At 42.3% G+C, this 17,408-nt stretch overlaps 1 protein-coding gene across 1 annotated transcript; it reads right to left on the bottom strand.

Annotated features, from left to right (window-relative positions):
* Positions 1–9,770: 9,770 nt before the first annotated feature.
* On the bottom strand, positions 9,771–15,595 carry LOC127677799 (disks large homolog 5-like). The gene is made up of 6 exons (XM_052172795.1): positions 15,577–15,595; positions 14,531–14,665; positions 13,496–13,655; positions 11,442–11,585; positions 10,625–10,808; positions 9,771–9,914 (listed from the first exon to the last, which is right to left on the bottom strand). The coding sequence occupies exons 1-6, from the start codon at positions 15,593–15,595 to the stop codon at positions 9,771–9,773; spliced, it is 786 nt and encodes a 261-aa protein (XP_052028755.1).
* Positions 15,596–17,408: the final 1,813 nt, after the last annotated feature.

The following is a 17,408-nucleotide window of genomic DNA, read 5'->3' as shown; positions in this document are numbered from 1 at the left end:
CAACCACAAGTAGCTCATATGAAGTGGTCAGTTATGATCGGGCCATTTCAGATATAAGAGTGCATAGTGGATCTTAATTTGATGGGTTTCATGTAAATGTTTTAGAACCTTGTAAGTTTAACAAACATCATACTAAACACAACAGGATTTGATCACCATGACTTTGCTCTGAGACAAGTTTGTTTTTCTGTGTCAATGATTGGCAGGCATATTACAGCAACAATCTGAAATTGTTGGGGCAGACATAAAAAAATGGCTGTAGTTATGCTGGTGTGTACATGCCTCAGCATTAGAAATCCCAGTTCTCTTCCAGTGACTAGTACTGACCTAAGAGTCCTAGGAGCCCCACTTGTAAGCCTAGCTACTAGAAAGTGGAAGCAGGAATGTTTGAGCTGAAGGTTAACCTGGAAAGCCAGGTAGAGGACAACATGGAATCTTTGAGACACTGTTTCAGGAAACAACACTGAAAAATACTATACACCCAAGGCCTCAGCTACAAATTCTTGTTTATTATAAAGAACTTACCATTCTCTCCTTACCAGTCTTTCATTCTGGGAAGATGGAGAAGTAGAGATGATTTTTCTTTTCTAAAGATTTTGTTCTATTGTTCCCTGGGTCCAGATTAATAACAAATGAAAGTGGTTATGATGTTTTGAACTATTGAGTATTATCCACTGCTGTTGGCATGATACTGTGCCAATGACAATCTCTAGCTTCCCTGAGTGCTGCTGCCCCATTATGAAATATCAAGTGCTGAGGCTAAAGCCCAGTGAACCTTTCAAGGGGATAGACAGAAGTCATCAGAGATACTCCACTTCCATGTCCTGAGATTAAATCAAGCAGACACAATGGGTACTTAGTAGTCTAATTAGCCATACATCCTTCTCCCACTCCCATGTTTCTTAGTTCAGTACAGGACAGAGTTCATGCACCTTTATCCCAGATTTATCTTGATTTACTTCCCCAGAGCCCAGACCTTTTAGAAAATTGGGTGTAGTCAAGTAATTGTTGCCCTCAATAAGATTTGAAGATCATTGCCCTGCCGTCTGAGGTCACCACCATCTTGGCTCCTGTGACCAAGCAGCCAGCTCAGCCAGAAATGCAGGGAAGACGAACCTGAAAGATTGCTTGGGACACAGCCCTCCTGGGTTCCTTCTGCACGTAGGAACTGGGCAGCTCTACAGGTGTCTGGCCACGTATCCTGCAAGGGAGCATCTGACTTGCATGGAGTCCTGCACTTAGAGGGAGAGAGCCCTGCTTTCAGAGACCTGTGCCACATCTGACAAGGGCAAGATCTCACTTCCTGACACTCTCTAGAGAACTGGCAGGAGCAGGTTAATCGCCACTGCCCCGTTCCATTAGATGTGGTAGACGTGTTCCACATCTGACAAGGAGAAAATCTTACCTCCTGATACTCTCTCGAGAACTGGCAGGTGCAGGTCATTTGGTAAGAATCATCCAGCACCCATAGAGGCCCAGAGCCGCTCCCTCACTACCTGGGCACTGAGAAGGCTGAGCAACACTGCTCAGGCCCCTCCTTTCAGGTAACAAACACAGTCTCTGTTCTCCTTCTTAGGAGCTCCTGTTGAGGCCTCGAACTTGTCTAAACATGGTAAGGTCATGCTGTTATTTTCCCTAATGATACAATTCTTCTTGATAAGGCTTGCCCCCTTCCATATCTGTAGCAAACTTGTCATATCACAGCCATCTATATCATGTAATATGCCTCTCAGTCATGGATATAAAACAAAAGAAAAATCTTGATTCAGAGCAGAGTCATGCTGACCATGTACCATGGAATGTTCTGTATGTTGTGAGGTTTGTTAATCTTATTAATTTCTACATCTATATACTTCCCATAGCCCCATGAAATTCAAGGTCGGTATTACTATTATGTCTAAAATAGCTTGAGTCAGGGTCCATATAGGGCAGCATTTCCAGCCCTTGTGCATGAGCTCTTGTGGTTTTTACACGGAGCTGGCCCTCAGAAATAGGTAGTGCATATTATTGATCTGTTGTCCTGATTGGTCAGTCTTGAGGTATGCATTCAATAAACCATCTCTGTTTAGCTGGATTCAGGGTTTTTTTATTTTTAGTTATTGGTTTTTTGAGTGAACCCTGGACAAGAACCCTTCCATTTCGCAGCACTTAGGGGTGTGAGCCAAGGTCAGGAATGGTGATATCTTGCAATATATTACGTGACAGTAGGATGGGTGATTTATCCCTTGTGATAAGGATCAGGTGTGTCCTTGGTGATTTTTAGGTCCCTATTGGCCTTGTGCAACACCTTCAAGAGCCCGGTTCTGATTTTCCTTGCTTGGGACCATTTTGTTCCCATGATGATGCACTCAGACATGCCTGGGAACAACCAGAACAATTGACAGAGAGCTGGATTTCTATAATGAAGGTAACATTGCCAACGTATGTTGCAGGATATTTGTTTTGATTGCAAACTGTAAGATTGTGTTATTTACTGAAAACAAACAAACAAAACATTTTACAGTTTAGCCCAGCCCTAGCACAGACCTTTAACCCAAGAGCTTTCGGTTCATTTTACTTTCTTGTCCTGTGGCTCAACACTAGCACACACCTGTATTGTAAAGCAAAAGAAAGTGAACTCCAGGTCAAGAGGCAGAGCAAGTAACCCTTGAAAGGGAATGAATATAAGTAAACCAGAGGAAGGTCTTTAAGTTGTAAGATATTGAGGACAGAGTGGAGTAGGAGGGTCAGGTGAGGGCTTGACCTCTCTGACCTGGCAGGTTTTCACCCCAGCATCTGGCTCCTGAGTCTTCACTGTTAAAATTAAATGACTGGCATATGTGTATTTTTTAAATGTATTTATTAATTATTCCATTTGATTACATCTTAAATAATATACCACTTCCTGCTTACTCCTCCAGCAACCCCTCAAAAAACATCTGCCCTTTCCCACTGCCCTGTGCCTGTATGAGGGCAATCCCCCACTCACCCACCCTCTCCTGACCTACTGCTTCCGCATCCTACCCTAGGGCATCAAACTTCCACAGTACTAAGTGCCTCTCCTCCATTGCTGTCAGGAAAGGCCATCCTCTGCTACAATGTATCTAGAGGTAAAGATCCCTCCCTGAACACTTCTCAGTTTGTAGTCTAGTCATTGGGATCACGAGGTGGTCCTGGCTGCAGATGTTGTTCTTCCAACAGTGCTTCCATTCCCCTCTGCTGCTCCAGCTTTTCTCTCAGCTCCCTACCAGGTTCCCTGAGCTCAGTCTAATGGTTGGCTCCAATGGTCAGCTGCTAGCCACCCTTCTGTAAGAACCTTCACAAGAGGATCCTGTCAGCAAGCACCTCTTTACCACAGCAACAGTGTCTGGTTTGGTGTCTGCAGACATGATGGATCACCAGGTAGGGCAGTCCATGGATGGCCCTTCCTTCTGTCTTTAGACTATGAGCAGTCTCTGCTCTTTTGCTCAGGAACATTTCTGGGTTACAAATTTTGAAATGAGTTGGTGGGACCATCCCTTGAAGGAGGGTGGTCCCTGGGGATCATGGGAGTGTGGGGAGGTGTTCCTAGGAGGTGGTCTCTACAGGTTCTATCTCTCCCTTCTCTGTGCATTTCACCTAAAGTCATCCGCTTTGGGTCCTGAGAGCCTCTTGTTTACCTGTTGTCTGTGTCCCTCAGGTGGCTATCCCCAGTTCCTCACCCTGCCTGCTATATATTTTTGTTCTATTTCCAGACCCTCTGTACCTCCCTCTTATCCTCACCAGTACCTGAGACTGCCCCCTTATATCCTCCCCCTACTCTCTCCCTCCCAGGTCTCCTCTACCTCCACATCCCAACATCATCCTGTTATGTCCACAATGCAGGACTGAAGCAGCCATGTCCTGGTCTCCCTTCCTTCTAAGCTCCATAGTGTCTGTTGGTTGTATCATGGGCATTGTGAAGTTTAGAGCAAATATCCAGTTATCAGTAAACACATAACATCTGTGTTACTTTGTGTCTGTGTTCCCTCACTCAGGATGACATTTTCTAGTTCTATTCATTTGCTTGCATATTGTATAAAGGCATTGTTTTTTTTATTGCTTAGTAGTACTCCATTCTGTAACCATATTTTCTGTATCTACTCTTCTGTAGAGGAACATCTGAGTTCTTTTTAGCTTCTGGCTATTATAAATAAGTCTGCTATGAAGATAGTAGAAAATGTGTCCTTGTTATGTGTTAGAACATTTTTTGGGTATATGCCCTGTATTGATATAGCTAGGTCTTCAGGTAAAACTATTTCTAATATTGTTAGGCACTGCCAGATTGATTTCTAAAGTTGTTTTACTCGCTTGTAGTCCCATCAAAAATGGAGGATTGTTCCTTTTTATCCACAGCCTGGCTATCATCTGCTGTCACCTGTGGGGTGGATTCTCAAAGTTGTTTTGATTTGTATTTCCCTGTTAACCAAGGATGTTGAACATTTCTTTAAGTACTTCTCAGGCATTCTCTGAGATTTCTCTGTTTAACTCAGTACTCCTCTTTTTTCATAGGGCTATTTGATTCTCTGGAGTCTAACTTGTTGAGTTCTCTGTATATTTTAGGTATGTGCCCTCTATCAGATATAGGATTGGTAAAAAAATTACTCAATCTGTAGGTTGCTGTTTTGTCTTATTGACAGTGTCCTTTTCCTTACAGACGTTTTGCAATTTTGTGAGGTGCCATTTGTCTGTATTTGATCTTAAAGCATAAGGCATTGGTATTCTGTCCAGGATAGTTTTCCTTTTGCCTTTGTGTTCAAGGCTCTTCCCCACTTTCTCTTCTATTAGATTAGATTGGGAAAGGATCGTCACCTACCCTACATCCGACAGATGGTGGAATCTTGAATGCAACAACATTCCAAATAGGCTAGAAGAAATTCAAATGTGGATGTGGTCAACCTCCAAAATGCCTGCCTGTGAACAGCTGTGGACTGGACGACCCTCTAAATATTAGTAGCTCCCAAGCTTCCAGATATACATACCTGTTTAATGCTTTGAAATACACATTAAACTAATATTATCAGGGTAGAACTAGTAAAGGGGTCTGTCTGTCCTGATTTCTCATGCTGGTAATTTTCTTCAAATCTGTGCCCCATGTCTTCCTCCTGTCTTCTCCCTCTGTGCATTGGCCTGAAAGATTTTACTAGCCCCCATAGCTTCAATCACCTAAACAGGCCAGGTTTTTCTCCTATGTTTGAGACACGGTATTGTCTATTAGATGTAGAATTACCTCAAACATCTCAGGTTCAGCACTTCACTCTATCATTATTCTTACTTCCTGTTCAGGTATTGATCATTTGAAGATTAAATTTAGATACTCACAGAAATTAGAGACCATTACAGGAAACCCATCTTTGTTTAAGTAACACCTAAAGCATACTTGAAGGAAATGTGTAGATTGCAGAAAGGCCTCAATGGGTTGACGATTCTAAAACAGCAGGACTTGGTGCAAATGCTTAAAGATGGGTGGGAAGAAGGAGAACTGCATACAAGCATGATGACTTGAACCTCAGAGCGCAGAATCCACAAAGACTTGAGTGTGCTTGTGGGCATTTGCAGCTCCAGTGATCCTACCAAAAGGAAGCTGGCAGAGACAGGAGAGTCCCTGAAAACTTATGGATCAGCCAGCCTGGCACACAGAGCAGCAGGTGACAAGAGAGCCTGTCTCAAAGAAGGTAGAAGGTGAGACTGAGGTTGTGTCCCATTGTTGTGTCTTCTTTCTACCACATATGTGTAATGGCACATGTGTGCCTACACTCACATTCACAAGAAAAGAAAAAAGCAAGAAAACAAAAAACAAAGCCATAGGCAGATAATACCAGCTGTGTCCATATGACCATTTACAGAAATGAGGAGTATAAATGTCATGAGTGATTTTGTCCCATTTTGTTAAGGATTCATTTGTACATGTATACATAGGATAGATATCTATGTGTGCCTATGTGTGTCTTCTTGTATATAACATCCATGTTTTCCTTCCTTTCCTTTTATTATATAACATAGCATTGAGTTGATATGAGTACTTAAGTTTTTAATCTATATTAGCATATTTAAACTGTAAACATTCCAAAAGGGACTTCAATATCTTTTCTTGGAGAATAATTAATGTGTTTAGGTTGTATGGGGATAGTTATATCATGTTAGGTAAAATTACAATACCGTTGTCTTTTTGTTTGTTTTAGGACAGGTTCTCATAGATACCCAATTTGTTTTATATAAGAAAGGATCAGTATCTATGTAGCTCAGGATAGCTTTGAACTTCTGAACTGCTTAGCGAACCTCACAACTTTAAGCACTACATCTGTGTACCATCATGTCCATCTTATGTGGGGCTGGGACTCAAACCAGGGCCTCATACATGCCAGGCAAGCACCTCCCAGTTATGCTACATTCCAAGCACTTTTATTGTTTTTATTTGGAAATTAAGTGTAACATAGGAAGTGGTTGGGTGTCAAAGGGGAAAGCATGTGATGGGTTGTCTCCATTACCCACTTAATGGGATCTAGAATGACCTGAAAAATATATTTCTGATTGTGTTTGAGAGAATGTTTCCAGAGATTAGCTGAACGTCCATCCTCAGATTGGGTGGCCCCATCTAGGCAGTCCATATGTAGAGAGGGTCAAGGAAAGCCCAATGTGTGCCTGCCAACCTTCAATTCTTCCTGAGTGCATCTATCATTACTTTTGCCATGCTCCCCCAATGTTATACTCAAGGTTCTTCAGCCTTCCAACATGATCTCAATATAAAGGATCAGGGACTCTTGTGGGGAGTGGGATGAGAGAGGGAGGAGAGCCTTGTGTCCTGTGTCTTCAGTGCTGAGACATCCAACTCTGTGAATTGAGTAGCCACTGAGTTCTTGTCTCTAAAGTAGTGGTTCTCATAGGGTCCCCAATGGAAAGGACCCAAGGAGCTTAAGGGGTTTGCAGCTCCATAGGAGGAACATCAGTATGAATCAACCAGTGCCCCCAGAGTTCTCAGGGACTAAACCAACAACCCAAGAGTACACATGGCTCCAGCAGCATATGTAGCAGAGGATGGCCTTGTTGGACAGCAGTAGGAGAGAATCTCGGATTCCAATGAGTAAAGGTGCTACTCATTGGAATAGTAGTATTTCCATTTTTACTCATGGAAACCTACTTAAGGAAAGCCAGCTGTGCTCCCATGCTAAGTAGCATGAATTCAACCTGGAAAATTGGCAAGCAAACAGCCAACCAGGACGTTCTGCATGCAGAAGTGATTGGTTGGTTCCTGAGCTGTGGGTGTGTCCTGGAGCTCTATGGAAGCTGCCTGGTCATGACTTATGCCCAGCCCCCTGTGCCCCTGCCAAGATCACAGCTTCTGGCAGGGAGAGCCGCTGGATCCCAGGACTCCATAAGCGTGGTAATCGCCATGGAGAAGGAGGCAGCAGCAGGACTCTTTGGAGGAAGTCACAGGTCTGGTCCTCTTTACCCTTCCCTGTCCCCAGTCCCACTGCCCTAGGGACCTGCCTAGTGCCAGAAGGTCAGGAAGGCACAATCAGCCAATGCTCCCAAACCCTAGTGTAGCTCCCTGCTGCTTCTAGGCTCCTCCCTGTCCCTTTAAGGCTCTGGGCATTGAGGAGGCAGAGGATTCTTGTTGCAACCTTTTGATGTTGTTGACTGCTAATGTCACCCTGGAGAACAAAATCACATAAAGAAAGTTAAGATTTTACAGTTTTGTGTTTGCCCTGTATTCATAGCTGCTCTCAGCAGCAGGTTGGACTAGTCTGAGCAGTTAATGATTCATACTCTTGACCAAGTAATTTGTGTCTAATAAAATATCTCTGTGAGAGGGGTGGGACTCAGGGAAGGGGGTGAGGGTAAAAATGGTGGAATTGGCATTCTACTACATTCGTAACTCCACTTGAACCAGCACTATTTCATGGAAATGCTGTCTTTATTCCACTGGATGGTTTTAGCTTCTTTGTCAAAGTTCAAGTGACCATAGGTGTGTGGGTTCAATTCTGGATCATCAATTCTATTCCATTGAACTACTTGCCTGTGCTTGTTCCAATGTCATGCAGTTTTTGTCAATATTGCTCTATAGCATAGTTTGAGGCCAGGGATAGTGATTCCACCAGAAGTTCGTTTACTGTTGAGAACAGTTTTCATTATCTTTTGTGTGTGTGTGTGTGTGTGTGTGTGTGTGTGTGTGTGTGTGTGTGTGTGTGTTATTCCAAATGAATCGGAGAAATTCTCTTTCTAACTCTGAAGAATTGACTTGGAATTTTGATGCAGTTTGCATTAAGGCTGTAGATTGCAAGATTGTGAGATGTCATTTTACTCTGTCAATCATGCTGGTCCTCAAGCTTGGGACATTTTTCAATCTTTTAGTTCTTTGATTTCTTTCTTCAGAGATTTGAAGTTCTTGCCAAACAGATTTTTCACTTGCTTCATTAGAGGTTTAGTGTCATAACAAGATATTTTATATTATTTGTGACTATTGTGAAAGGTATAATTTCCCTAATATCTTACTCAGCCAATTTATACTTTGAGTAGAGGAATGGCTGATGATTTGGTAGAATTAATTTTACATCCAGCCAGGAAATGATTTGGTAGAAAAAACTTTACATCCAGGAAAGTTTCTGCTTTCCTGATCAGTTCATTGAGGAGAGTGGGGTGTTGAAGTCACCCACAACTATTGTGTCAGGTACAATGTGTGATTTGATTTTTAATAAAGATTCTTTGATGAATGAGGTTGCACTTGCATTTGGAGTATAGACTTGAAAATCTTGTCTTATAGGTCTTCCATTGCTTGCATAAACTTATACCAAGATACAGGTTATTAATTCTGGGTACTGTATCTTGTGGCTTTCCTAATTTTTTTCAGCTTCTTTATCGTTTCAATAAAAACAGCTACTGACTTTTTTAAGTTCATTATGAATCAAGAGACTTTTCCTGTAGGTGTTTATCAGGTATAGTTCTTTTGTACATCTTTAGGAATCACTTAAGTATACTATCACATCATGTGTAAATAGCAATACTTTGACATTTCCCCTTTCCTTTTGTATGCCCTTGATGTCATTTTGTTGTCTGATTGCTTTAGGTAGAAATTCATGGGCTATATTAAATAGATAGGAGCTGCAGTCTCCATTCTAATAGAGTTCTATATTTTAGGAGTAGGAGAATATATGACAGCATGGAGAGAGTGTGTCAGTGATTACATCCTAAAGTGTGTATCCATGGGAGAAGCCACATTATTCATACAAAAGACCATTGTCTTGTATACCCTAATGAGCTTTGAAATCAGTCTGTAGCCAGGCTTCCTGGGGCTTGCAGAGATCCATCTGTGGTTGTGAGGTCTATGTCTACAGGATAGGACAGAAAACCTGAATAAGTAAAATGGTCTCAAAAGTGAGGAGTTACAAATAAATTTTTATTCATCAGAAATATATTTCAAAAACAGGCTTTTAAAGATAATTATTATAAACAGTGAAAAGCATAAGGAAAAAAAGCAATAACAATAATATATAATATCCAATAACATAATAAGTAACAAAACAGCAAAAAAAAAAAAAAAAAAAAACCAAACAGCAACCAAAACTCTAACAGTAAAATATATGAACCAGAATTTTCTCACTGCACCTTCAGCAACAGGGACATACAGTCTGTTTCTTCTCTTGGACATGTGGTGGCAGGGCAGTCACCTCAGTTTTCTCCCACGGGGTGTTATTTGTACAGGAAAGGGAATAAATTCCTGAATTGATTGGCTCACTGGCTAGGTAGTTAGTGCCTATTCAACCTGAGGAGTTCAATTATGTGGTAGAAGACTCATCCAAGGAATTTTGTGGCTGTTGAGGATGGAGCTCATCAGGGGCTTCCTGAAGTGGTAACTCATTCTGCAGGAGGCCCTCTTCCTGGGCTGTGGAAATTTCAGCTCTTACTACACTCTCTGCATCCTAGAAGAGGAAGGCAGTTATTAAGACAGAGGCTTGTTGGGAACCTAAATGTCAGCTGTCAGGCTGCTGCCTCCCACCCTCTCAACAGGAATGTTATCATTGATCTTTTAACTGACACCATTGCTGTTATAACTGCAGGCACAACAAAATATCCAGCAACATTAACCTATTACATGGGCTGACAAGCTGCTACTCATTTTTATCAGGGCACACCAAGAAATGGGCAATTGGAAGAGACTTCACTGGGTTACAGGAGGAAAGGAAAATGCCACATGCCACACAGATCAAAGACAAGGAGAATAACATATTTCTTATTAGTGTTTGAATTTTCACCCTGCAAGTTGCTAACCACTTGGGAAGTCACATTACCCTTGTGTGACCTCTGTCACAGGACCAAGAACTTACTCAAAGCTGTGCAAAGCATCCCACTTTTCATGAGCAGGTGTAGGAATGCTGCATGATATTGATCTATCACCGTTACTGGTCGTCAGAATAAAGAGGAGTAGAAAGGTATACTTGCCATATTTCAGCTTATCTCAAGAGGTTCACAATGCAGAATGTGCGTAGCCCTAGCAATGATCAACTACATACCATGAGGTGGGTGGCTGCTTGGGACTGTGCATTAGAATGGTGCTGTGTGAAAGCAAAGATGGATGCAGTGGGAAAATGTTATCAGTCAGTATAAGCCAGGCTGAGCTGCTTGTACCTACCTGATGTTGTTGGCCCTGGAGGATGCTGGTCTTGTCCTGTTCATCTTTAACATTCAGGTTCAAGTCAATCAGGTATTGCTGAATGATGGTCCAATCAGCATGTACTTCCTTGTTCTCCTGCTTCAGTGTAACCAATCTCTTATTCATACTGTTCTTCTGCATCAGGAGCCGGCTGTGCAGGTTGCTAAAGACACAATCTTCATGGTAAGATCCTGCAGGCTCCTCCTCCCATTCCTACATCAAGGTCCCATTAACCCACCAGGGCCTAGTTTCCCAGGAATACCTAATGCAATACATCTCAATACATTCTTGAGAGGTCCACAAACAGCAAATAGCAACTTGAGGGAAGAAATAAATGATTGCTGCAGCCCAAACACCAATAAGGTTGCATGTCTCTCCAAAGAACAAGGGATCTGAAACTATCCATGACAGCCCAAAGCATTTCAGCAACATCAATTAGTAGGTTGCAGATACCCTCAATGCAGTCAGTAGAATCAAGAGGAGGGCATTGTATCCTTTTGTTAGATCACATTTAGCTCTGTAAAACCATGCCTGAGTCCCTCAGACCTAGAACTGTACCATAACCCTCTCATGATCTGAATCACTCTTCTAATGAGAGTCTCCTGATGATGCCTGGACAATGTTAGGGTGAGTAACAGTCTCTTACAGATTTGAAAATGACAGGAGAAGTCCCAAGGCACACTGATGGCTAAAAGGCAGAAGGGATAGAATCAGACCTGCAGACTCTCCAGTCCAGGAACAAAGGAAGTCAGAAATGGCCATTGCACACCTGGTGACTTCCATGAACAGTACTTACCGATAGAAGTTAATCTCCTTCTTGAGATCCTGGAAGGTCTGTTTGGCCTCAATGTTCTCCTTCTCTAAGGTGTGTAGAAATGTCATAATCTCCTTTTCCTTTAACTTCAATTTTTCATATAACGGATTTGGTGTGTAGTATGGCCTGTCCCCAGGAAGATAGAACTCCATGAACATGTGCTTTTTTAAAAACACCTTTTCAGAAACCACGACACATACACATCTAAGTATTTATATATATATATATATATATATATATATATATATATATATATTGTATTTTTGAGACAAGTTTTCTCTGTGTAGCCATGGCTGTACTGCAACTCACTGTGTAGACAAGGCTGGCCTCAAACTCAGAAATCCATCTGCCACTGCCTCCCAAATGCTGGGAATACAGGTGTGTGCTACCATGGCCTGGCTGAACATGTGTTTTTTTTTTTTTTATTTGATGTATTTTTTTTATTTATGCTTCAAATGTTTTCCCCTTTTCTGGCTTACCACTCCCCAAAAGTCCCATAAGCCCTCTTCCCTCCCCCTACTCCCTCATCCACCCCTTCCCACTTCCCTGTTCTGGTATTGCCACATTCTGCTACTGCTTTCCACTCCTCTGTTCTAAGAACACATGAACACAGACTGGGGTCTTGTACTCCCAGCACAGGAAGGTCAGTTCCTGGATTCTACATGCTGGGATCTTTTTCATCTTTGGAACTTTTTATCCTTTCCCAAGGACAGCATAAGCTATGTATCTAGATGGAGGGTGCCCTGGCTCCCTGTGTTTACTCATCAGCTCTGGAGGGGCAGTCTAGCCCCTTGTGCTCTCAAGAGCCTAGGCCACAGGTCGTTGCCCACTAGACACCTGTGATTATATTTTCCCTGTTTTGACAACACGGATTATAATTCCTGGATAACTAACACTTCAGAGGCAGACATTACACATAATTCTTGAGATGAGACCAGACATCACCAATGCTTTATTATCTACCCAAGAGATGCAACTGTATAAAAAAATGTCCTCATAAAGAGAAGGAACAGTGCTATTTAAAGTGGGGGCTCCCAGACATCAGGACTCACATCACCTTGAAATTTCATGTAAATCCTCAGTCCAATACATAGACCAAAAGATTCCAAAGTGTGGAGGTAAATATAAACATATGAAACAGAAGCACTTGTATGCACACGTGGAAGCAAACAGACTCATATACTGGCACACACAAATTAGGAGAAAAGGAAACAGAGCAATAGAATGTGAAATAAAGACAGATACAGAACTAGAGAGAACAGAATGAGAATCAGCAGAAATGTATGCAACAATATGGTCTCAGAGTACACTGGATGTCACAGATCCCTGAATCTAAAAGAGTAGAGAGAAATATAAACATGCAAAAAATTAATTCACAAGAGACACCACAATCATGTGCACACACACATGCATACAAACAGAAAAAGATATACACACATGTGTACACACATGTAAGGGAGAAGAGAGAGTAACAGAAAGAGAGAGAGAATGAATCAGAGACAGAAGCAGAGAGAACACGAGATGCAGAAGAAATGCATGTAACATTATAGTCTCAGAGTATAAGTCACTCAGAGAAAGAGGAACAGGTAGAGCCTCAGGCATCTAGTCAAGCACTGAGATGAACAATGTGGGACCAGGCCCCTCCATCTGCATTTAGCAGTATACAGCACTCAATCACCTGCCAGTCCAGTACAAACACTCACCACAAAATCTCAGCTTCTAGAACCTCACAAAAGCACCTCCTTTCAAGAGCTTTCCAAAAGCACTCTGGGAACTCACTGACCATTGCCTCTATCCCTGAATTCTTCACTCAGACCACAAGTCCCACTTTTGATCTGGAGGAAGCAGAAGAGTCCATTTCCCATCTTACTCCTGACCAAGCTTCAGGTTCTGCCTCTCCTCTAAGAAGTATTTAGGGACTTGAGTTTTGACCCAGGGATATCATGAAAATACACCTTCCTATGATCCACCACCTTAAAAAGACGAGTGTGGCATTGACTCCAGATGAACACCACAGCATTTGGAGCAATGCATACCTCTTGTTCATGGCTCCTTCTGTGACATAGATCAAGCGATCTCTCAGCTCGTTTCTCTCTTGGGTAACGAGCTCCAGCTCTCTTGTCAGCCTCTCCTCTTCCTCCTTGGCCTGGTTCTTACTTAGGACAGTTGCAGGGGATGACGTCTGCCTGCCAGCCCCTGTAGGTAAAAGAACACAAGTGAACTTACATTTTTGGAATGCATAGAGTATAGACATCTACTCTGAGGCCTATAAAGTAGACCACAGGCCTAGAACCCAGTGACACCACAGAGAGTTTCGTCCAGTCTTTAGATGCCTCCTCAGTGGATCTCAGTTCTCCCATCACTCTATAGAGACTAGGAGATGTAAGCATCCATGTGTGTCCTCTGTCTCCCTATGTATTCTTATGATGACCACAGAGATGGCTTCTCCTGGCTTATTAACAAATGCACAGAGTGCAACTTGGCTTCAGAGTCCTTAGTCTTGTGGTTTCACAAGTCACACTATAAATTCACTATTCACAAGTACTTGAGTGTTGTATGATGTTCAGATCTCCTATCCTGTTACTCTAGGCCCAGGAAATGGCCTTAAAACATCCTGCAGGGGGAGAACACACTGATTTATTTCCTCTATTGAAACAACAAGCACTCCAGAAGTGGCCACAGGATGGAATCTCTGCTGGGTTTATCAACTTTGATAGGTCTTTGGTTACAGTACAATTATTCCTGCTACCCACAACCAGTGGGAAAGCTAAGGTGGGAACTTTGAGGGAGTGGAAGTCAGAGTAGTTCTGAGAACAAGAGGTTATCAGCAGGGGCACAAATCTCTCCCTGGTACTATTGTCAGAGAAGCTGAAGCTAGAAGCATGGTAGTGAAGGCAGTGATGCCCTTCCCTAAATTGGTGTAGGTTAGATTCTCTGTGACTCCTGATGCTCTCATTCTGTCCCCAAGTAACAACCACAATACTCAGTGAAAGTGAAGAATTGGAATTTGCTAGAAAGGCCAGCTCGGGCCACCCTGCCAGGAAGCTCAATATCCACTTCCCAGTACTTACTCCACATTCTCCAAGACCACCTCCTTTGTCCTTCATTACTCTCAGATGAAAGGCCAGCTCCCTTCCTCCTCTCTCTAGTCTCTCTCCCATCCACATCTGTTCTCCGAAATAGTTTTCTGAGTCGGGCAAACATGTCTATCAGTGTACCCTCTAGACACTGACTGAGAAACCTCAATGCTCTGCTGTTGCTACAACACTGGTGACATCACAGCTCATGCCAAGAACTCTCTGGAAGATTATAGAATGTTCAAGAAGGGACTGCTGATGTCATGGGTTACATACAGCCCTTGGCTCCCGGCTAATGTTCTCCCTGTACTGAACATGAAGCTTAAGTGGTCTTTCCTGAAGACTCTCCTAGGGCATAGCCACTGAGCCCATCTTCCTTCCAAGGCCATGGTTTACTCTGGGCTTAATTGCCATCACCTCAGTAATCCCTGTGTTTCTAACTGAGGGTTTCCTTTTCAAACCCTTCTCAGAAATGTCTCATCCTATCACAAATTTTCCTCATTCAGCAATATGAACCTTTAAAATGTACTGAGAAATAACTCCAGTTGGAAAGTGCAGTCAAAAGTTCTCTGGTCTTTGGTACAGGTGCATGAAATTACATCCAGGCAGAGCCTGCAGGGCAGGTTAATATGTGGATGTGTGTTAGGGGCTACACTCATGATATCTTGTGCTTAGCTTTTTTAAAGCTGCCCCATGATGACTTAAGAGAGAGAGAGAGACAGGAGAAAGAGAGAGAGAAAGAGAGAGAGAGAGAGAGAGAGAGAGAGAGAGAGAGAGAGAGAGAGAGAGAGAGAGAGAGAAAGAGACTGGCAAGAGTCTGGAGATCAGTTGACAGAGGAAAGTAAAATATTGGAGCCACCAATGGAAAGGCCCTCAAGCAGAGTCTCATTTCTGCACCAGTGTCACCAAAGGAGGATTGCTTATAGCCCTCTATAATCTATAAAATGAGATTATGTCAGAACAAAATAAAATAGACAAAATTGGTAAGGGTGTATGAAAATATAATAGATGTATGTTAGTGCACAGAGCAAGGGCCTAACATCTTGTGCTTGGGTTCATGATCGGCTCCACAAACCAGAAAATCACCTTTCTCAAATAAATAGGGATGGATTAATGAATGTAGACCATAACACTGATTGAACAGGACCACGTATCAGATTTTGGGAGCTGACCCATGGCTACAAACATCTATATTCATCAACTTTTAAGCAAATAACAAAAACAAACAAACAAGCAAACAAACAAACAGAAAACCCAAAATACATGTAGCTTCTCTGATGTTGTAGGAAGTGTCCAGTGCTCATTTCTGATCAGGTCATTTTAGATATAAGAGTGTATATTGACCATTAATTTGATGGGTCCTATGTAAATTTTGTTGAACATGATAAGTTGAACAAATGTCATAAAGAACATAAGAATATGTGTCAACATGACCTTCCTCTGAAACAAGTTACTTTTCTGTGTCAGTGATTTGTCAGGCACATTATAGCAGTAATTGAACTAGGGAGCTGACATAGAACAAAATGTCTGTAGCTACACTGGTGGGTACACACCTCAGCATTAGAAAACCCAGGTCTCTGTCAGTGACTAGTCCTGTCCTACCATTCCTAGGAGCCCCACTTGTAAGCCTAACAACAGTAAAGAGGAAGCAGGATTATCTGAGGTGAAGGTTAGCCTGGGAGGCCAGGTAGAGGATGAAATGGAATTTTTAAGACTTGGTTTCAGAGAAAACACTGAAACACATCCTCCATTCAAGGCGTCACCTACCGATCTTTGTCTATTTTAATGAACTTACCATTTTCTCTCTGCAAGTGTTTCTAGCTGGGAAGATGGAGAAAGGGAAATGTTCTTTCTTTTCTAAGGATTTTGTTCTCTCTTTCCCTGGGTTCACATTAAGAAATGAAGAAGGTTTATGGGACATATGGGGAGGGGGGATCTGGGAAAGGGGAAATCATTTGGAATGTAAACAAAGAATATAGAAAATAAAAATATTAAAAAAAAGAAATAATGAGAGTGGGTATCACCAATTGGACAACTGAGTATTTATTATCCACTGCTCTAGCATGATACAGTTCCAGTTACAATCTCTAGCTTTCCTGAGTGCCACTGCCACATCACCACATATCAAGTGCTAAGGCCAAAACCCAGTAAACTTTTCGAGGGACTTGACAGACACCATCAGAGATACTACACTTCCTTGCCCTGAGAGTTAATGAAGCAGACACAATGTAAACTCAGTGGGATATTTAACCATACATGTGTCTCCCACCCCCACATTTCTGCATTCAATTCAGGGCAGAGTTCATGTACCTCTCTCCTACCTTTATCTTGATATACTTCCCTAGTGCCCACATATTTTATAGATTTGGGTGTAGTCAAGCAATTGCTGCCCTCAGTCAGATGTGAAGAGTATCAATGTCAAGTGGCCACGCTGTATTTGTACAGTGTTGTACATGTACATTGTTGAACATGGAGCATAAGTGAGGAGTGGGACACCAGCACTGGTTCCTGGCCTTTCTGTGCCTAGAATGGTTCACAGGGAAGCTGGAAGGACAGTTTGGGATCCCCTGCAGGGACAGAGTGAGGTGCAATTGTCACTGAGAAGGCTGAGCAACACTCAGGCCCCTCATTTCAGGCAACAAACACCTTCTCTGTTCTCCTTCCAAGGATCACCTGTTGAGGCCACAGAACTTGTCTAAACATGATAAGGTCATGCAGAAATTTTTCATAATGATACATTTTTTTCTGATAATTTTTTGTGCCATTGCATAACTGTTGCAAATTTGTCAATTGCTCGCCATTTATTTCATACTGTTGTTGTAACATGCCTCCAAGTCCTTCATGGAAAACAAATGAAAAAAATCTTGACTGA

The sequence above is a fragment of the Apodemus sylvaticus genome, chromosome 2 (assembly GCF_947179515.1).
Source record: "Apodemus sylvaticus chromosome 2, mApoSyl1.1, whole genome shotgun sequence".
In the NCBI taxonomy this organism is placed as follows: domain Eukaryota; kingdom Metazoa; phylum Chordata; class Mammalia; order Rodentia; family Muridae; genus Apodemus; species Apodemus sylvaticus.
Note: the sequence above shows the minus strand (reverse complement) of the source record. Positions and strands in the feature narration are given on the sequence as shown.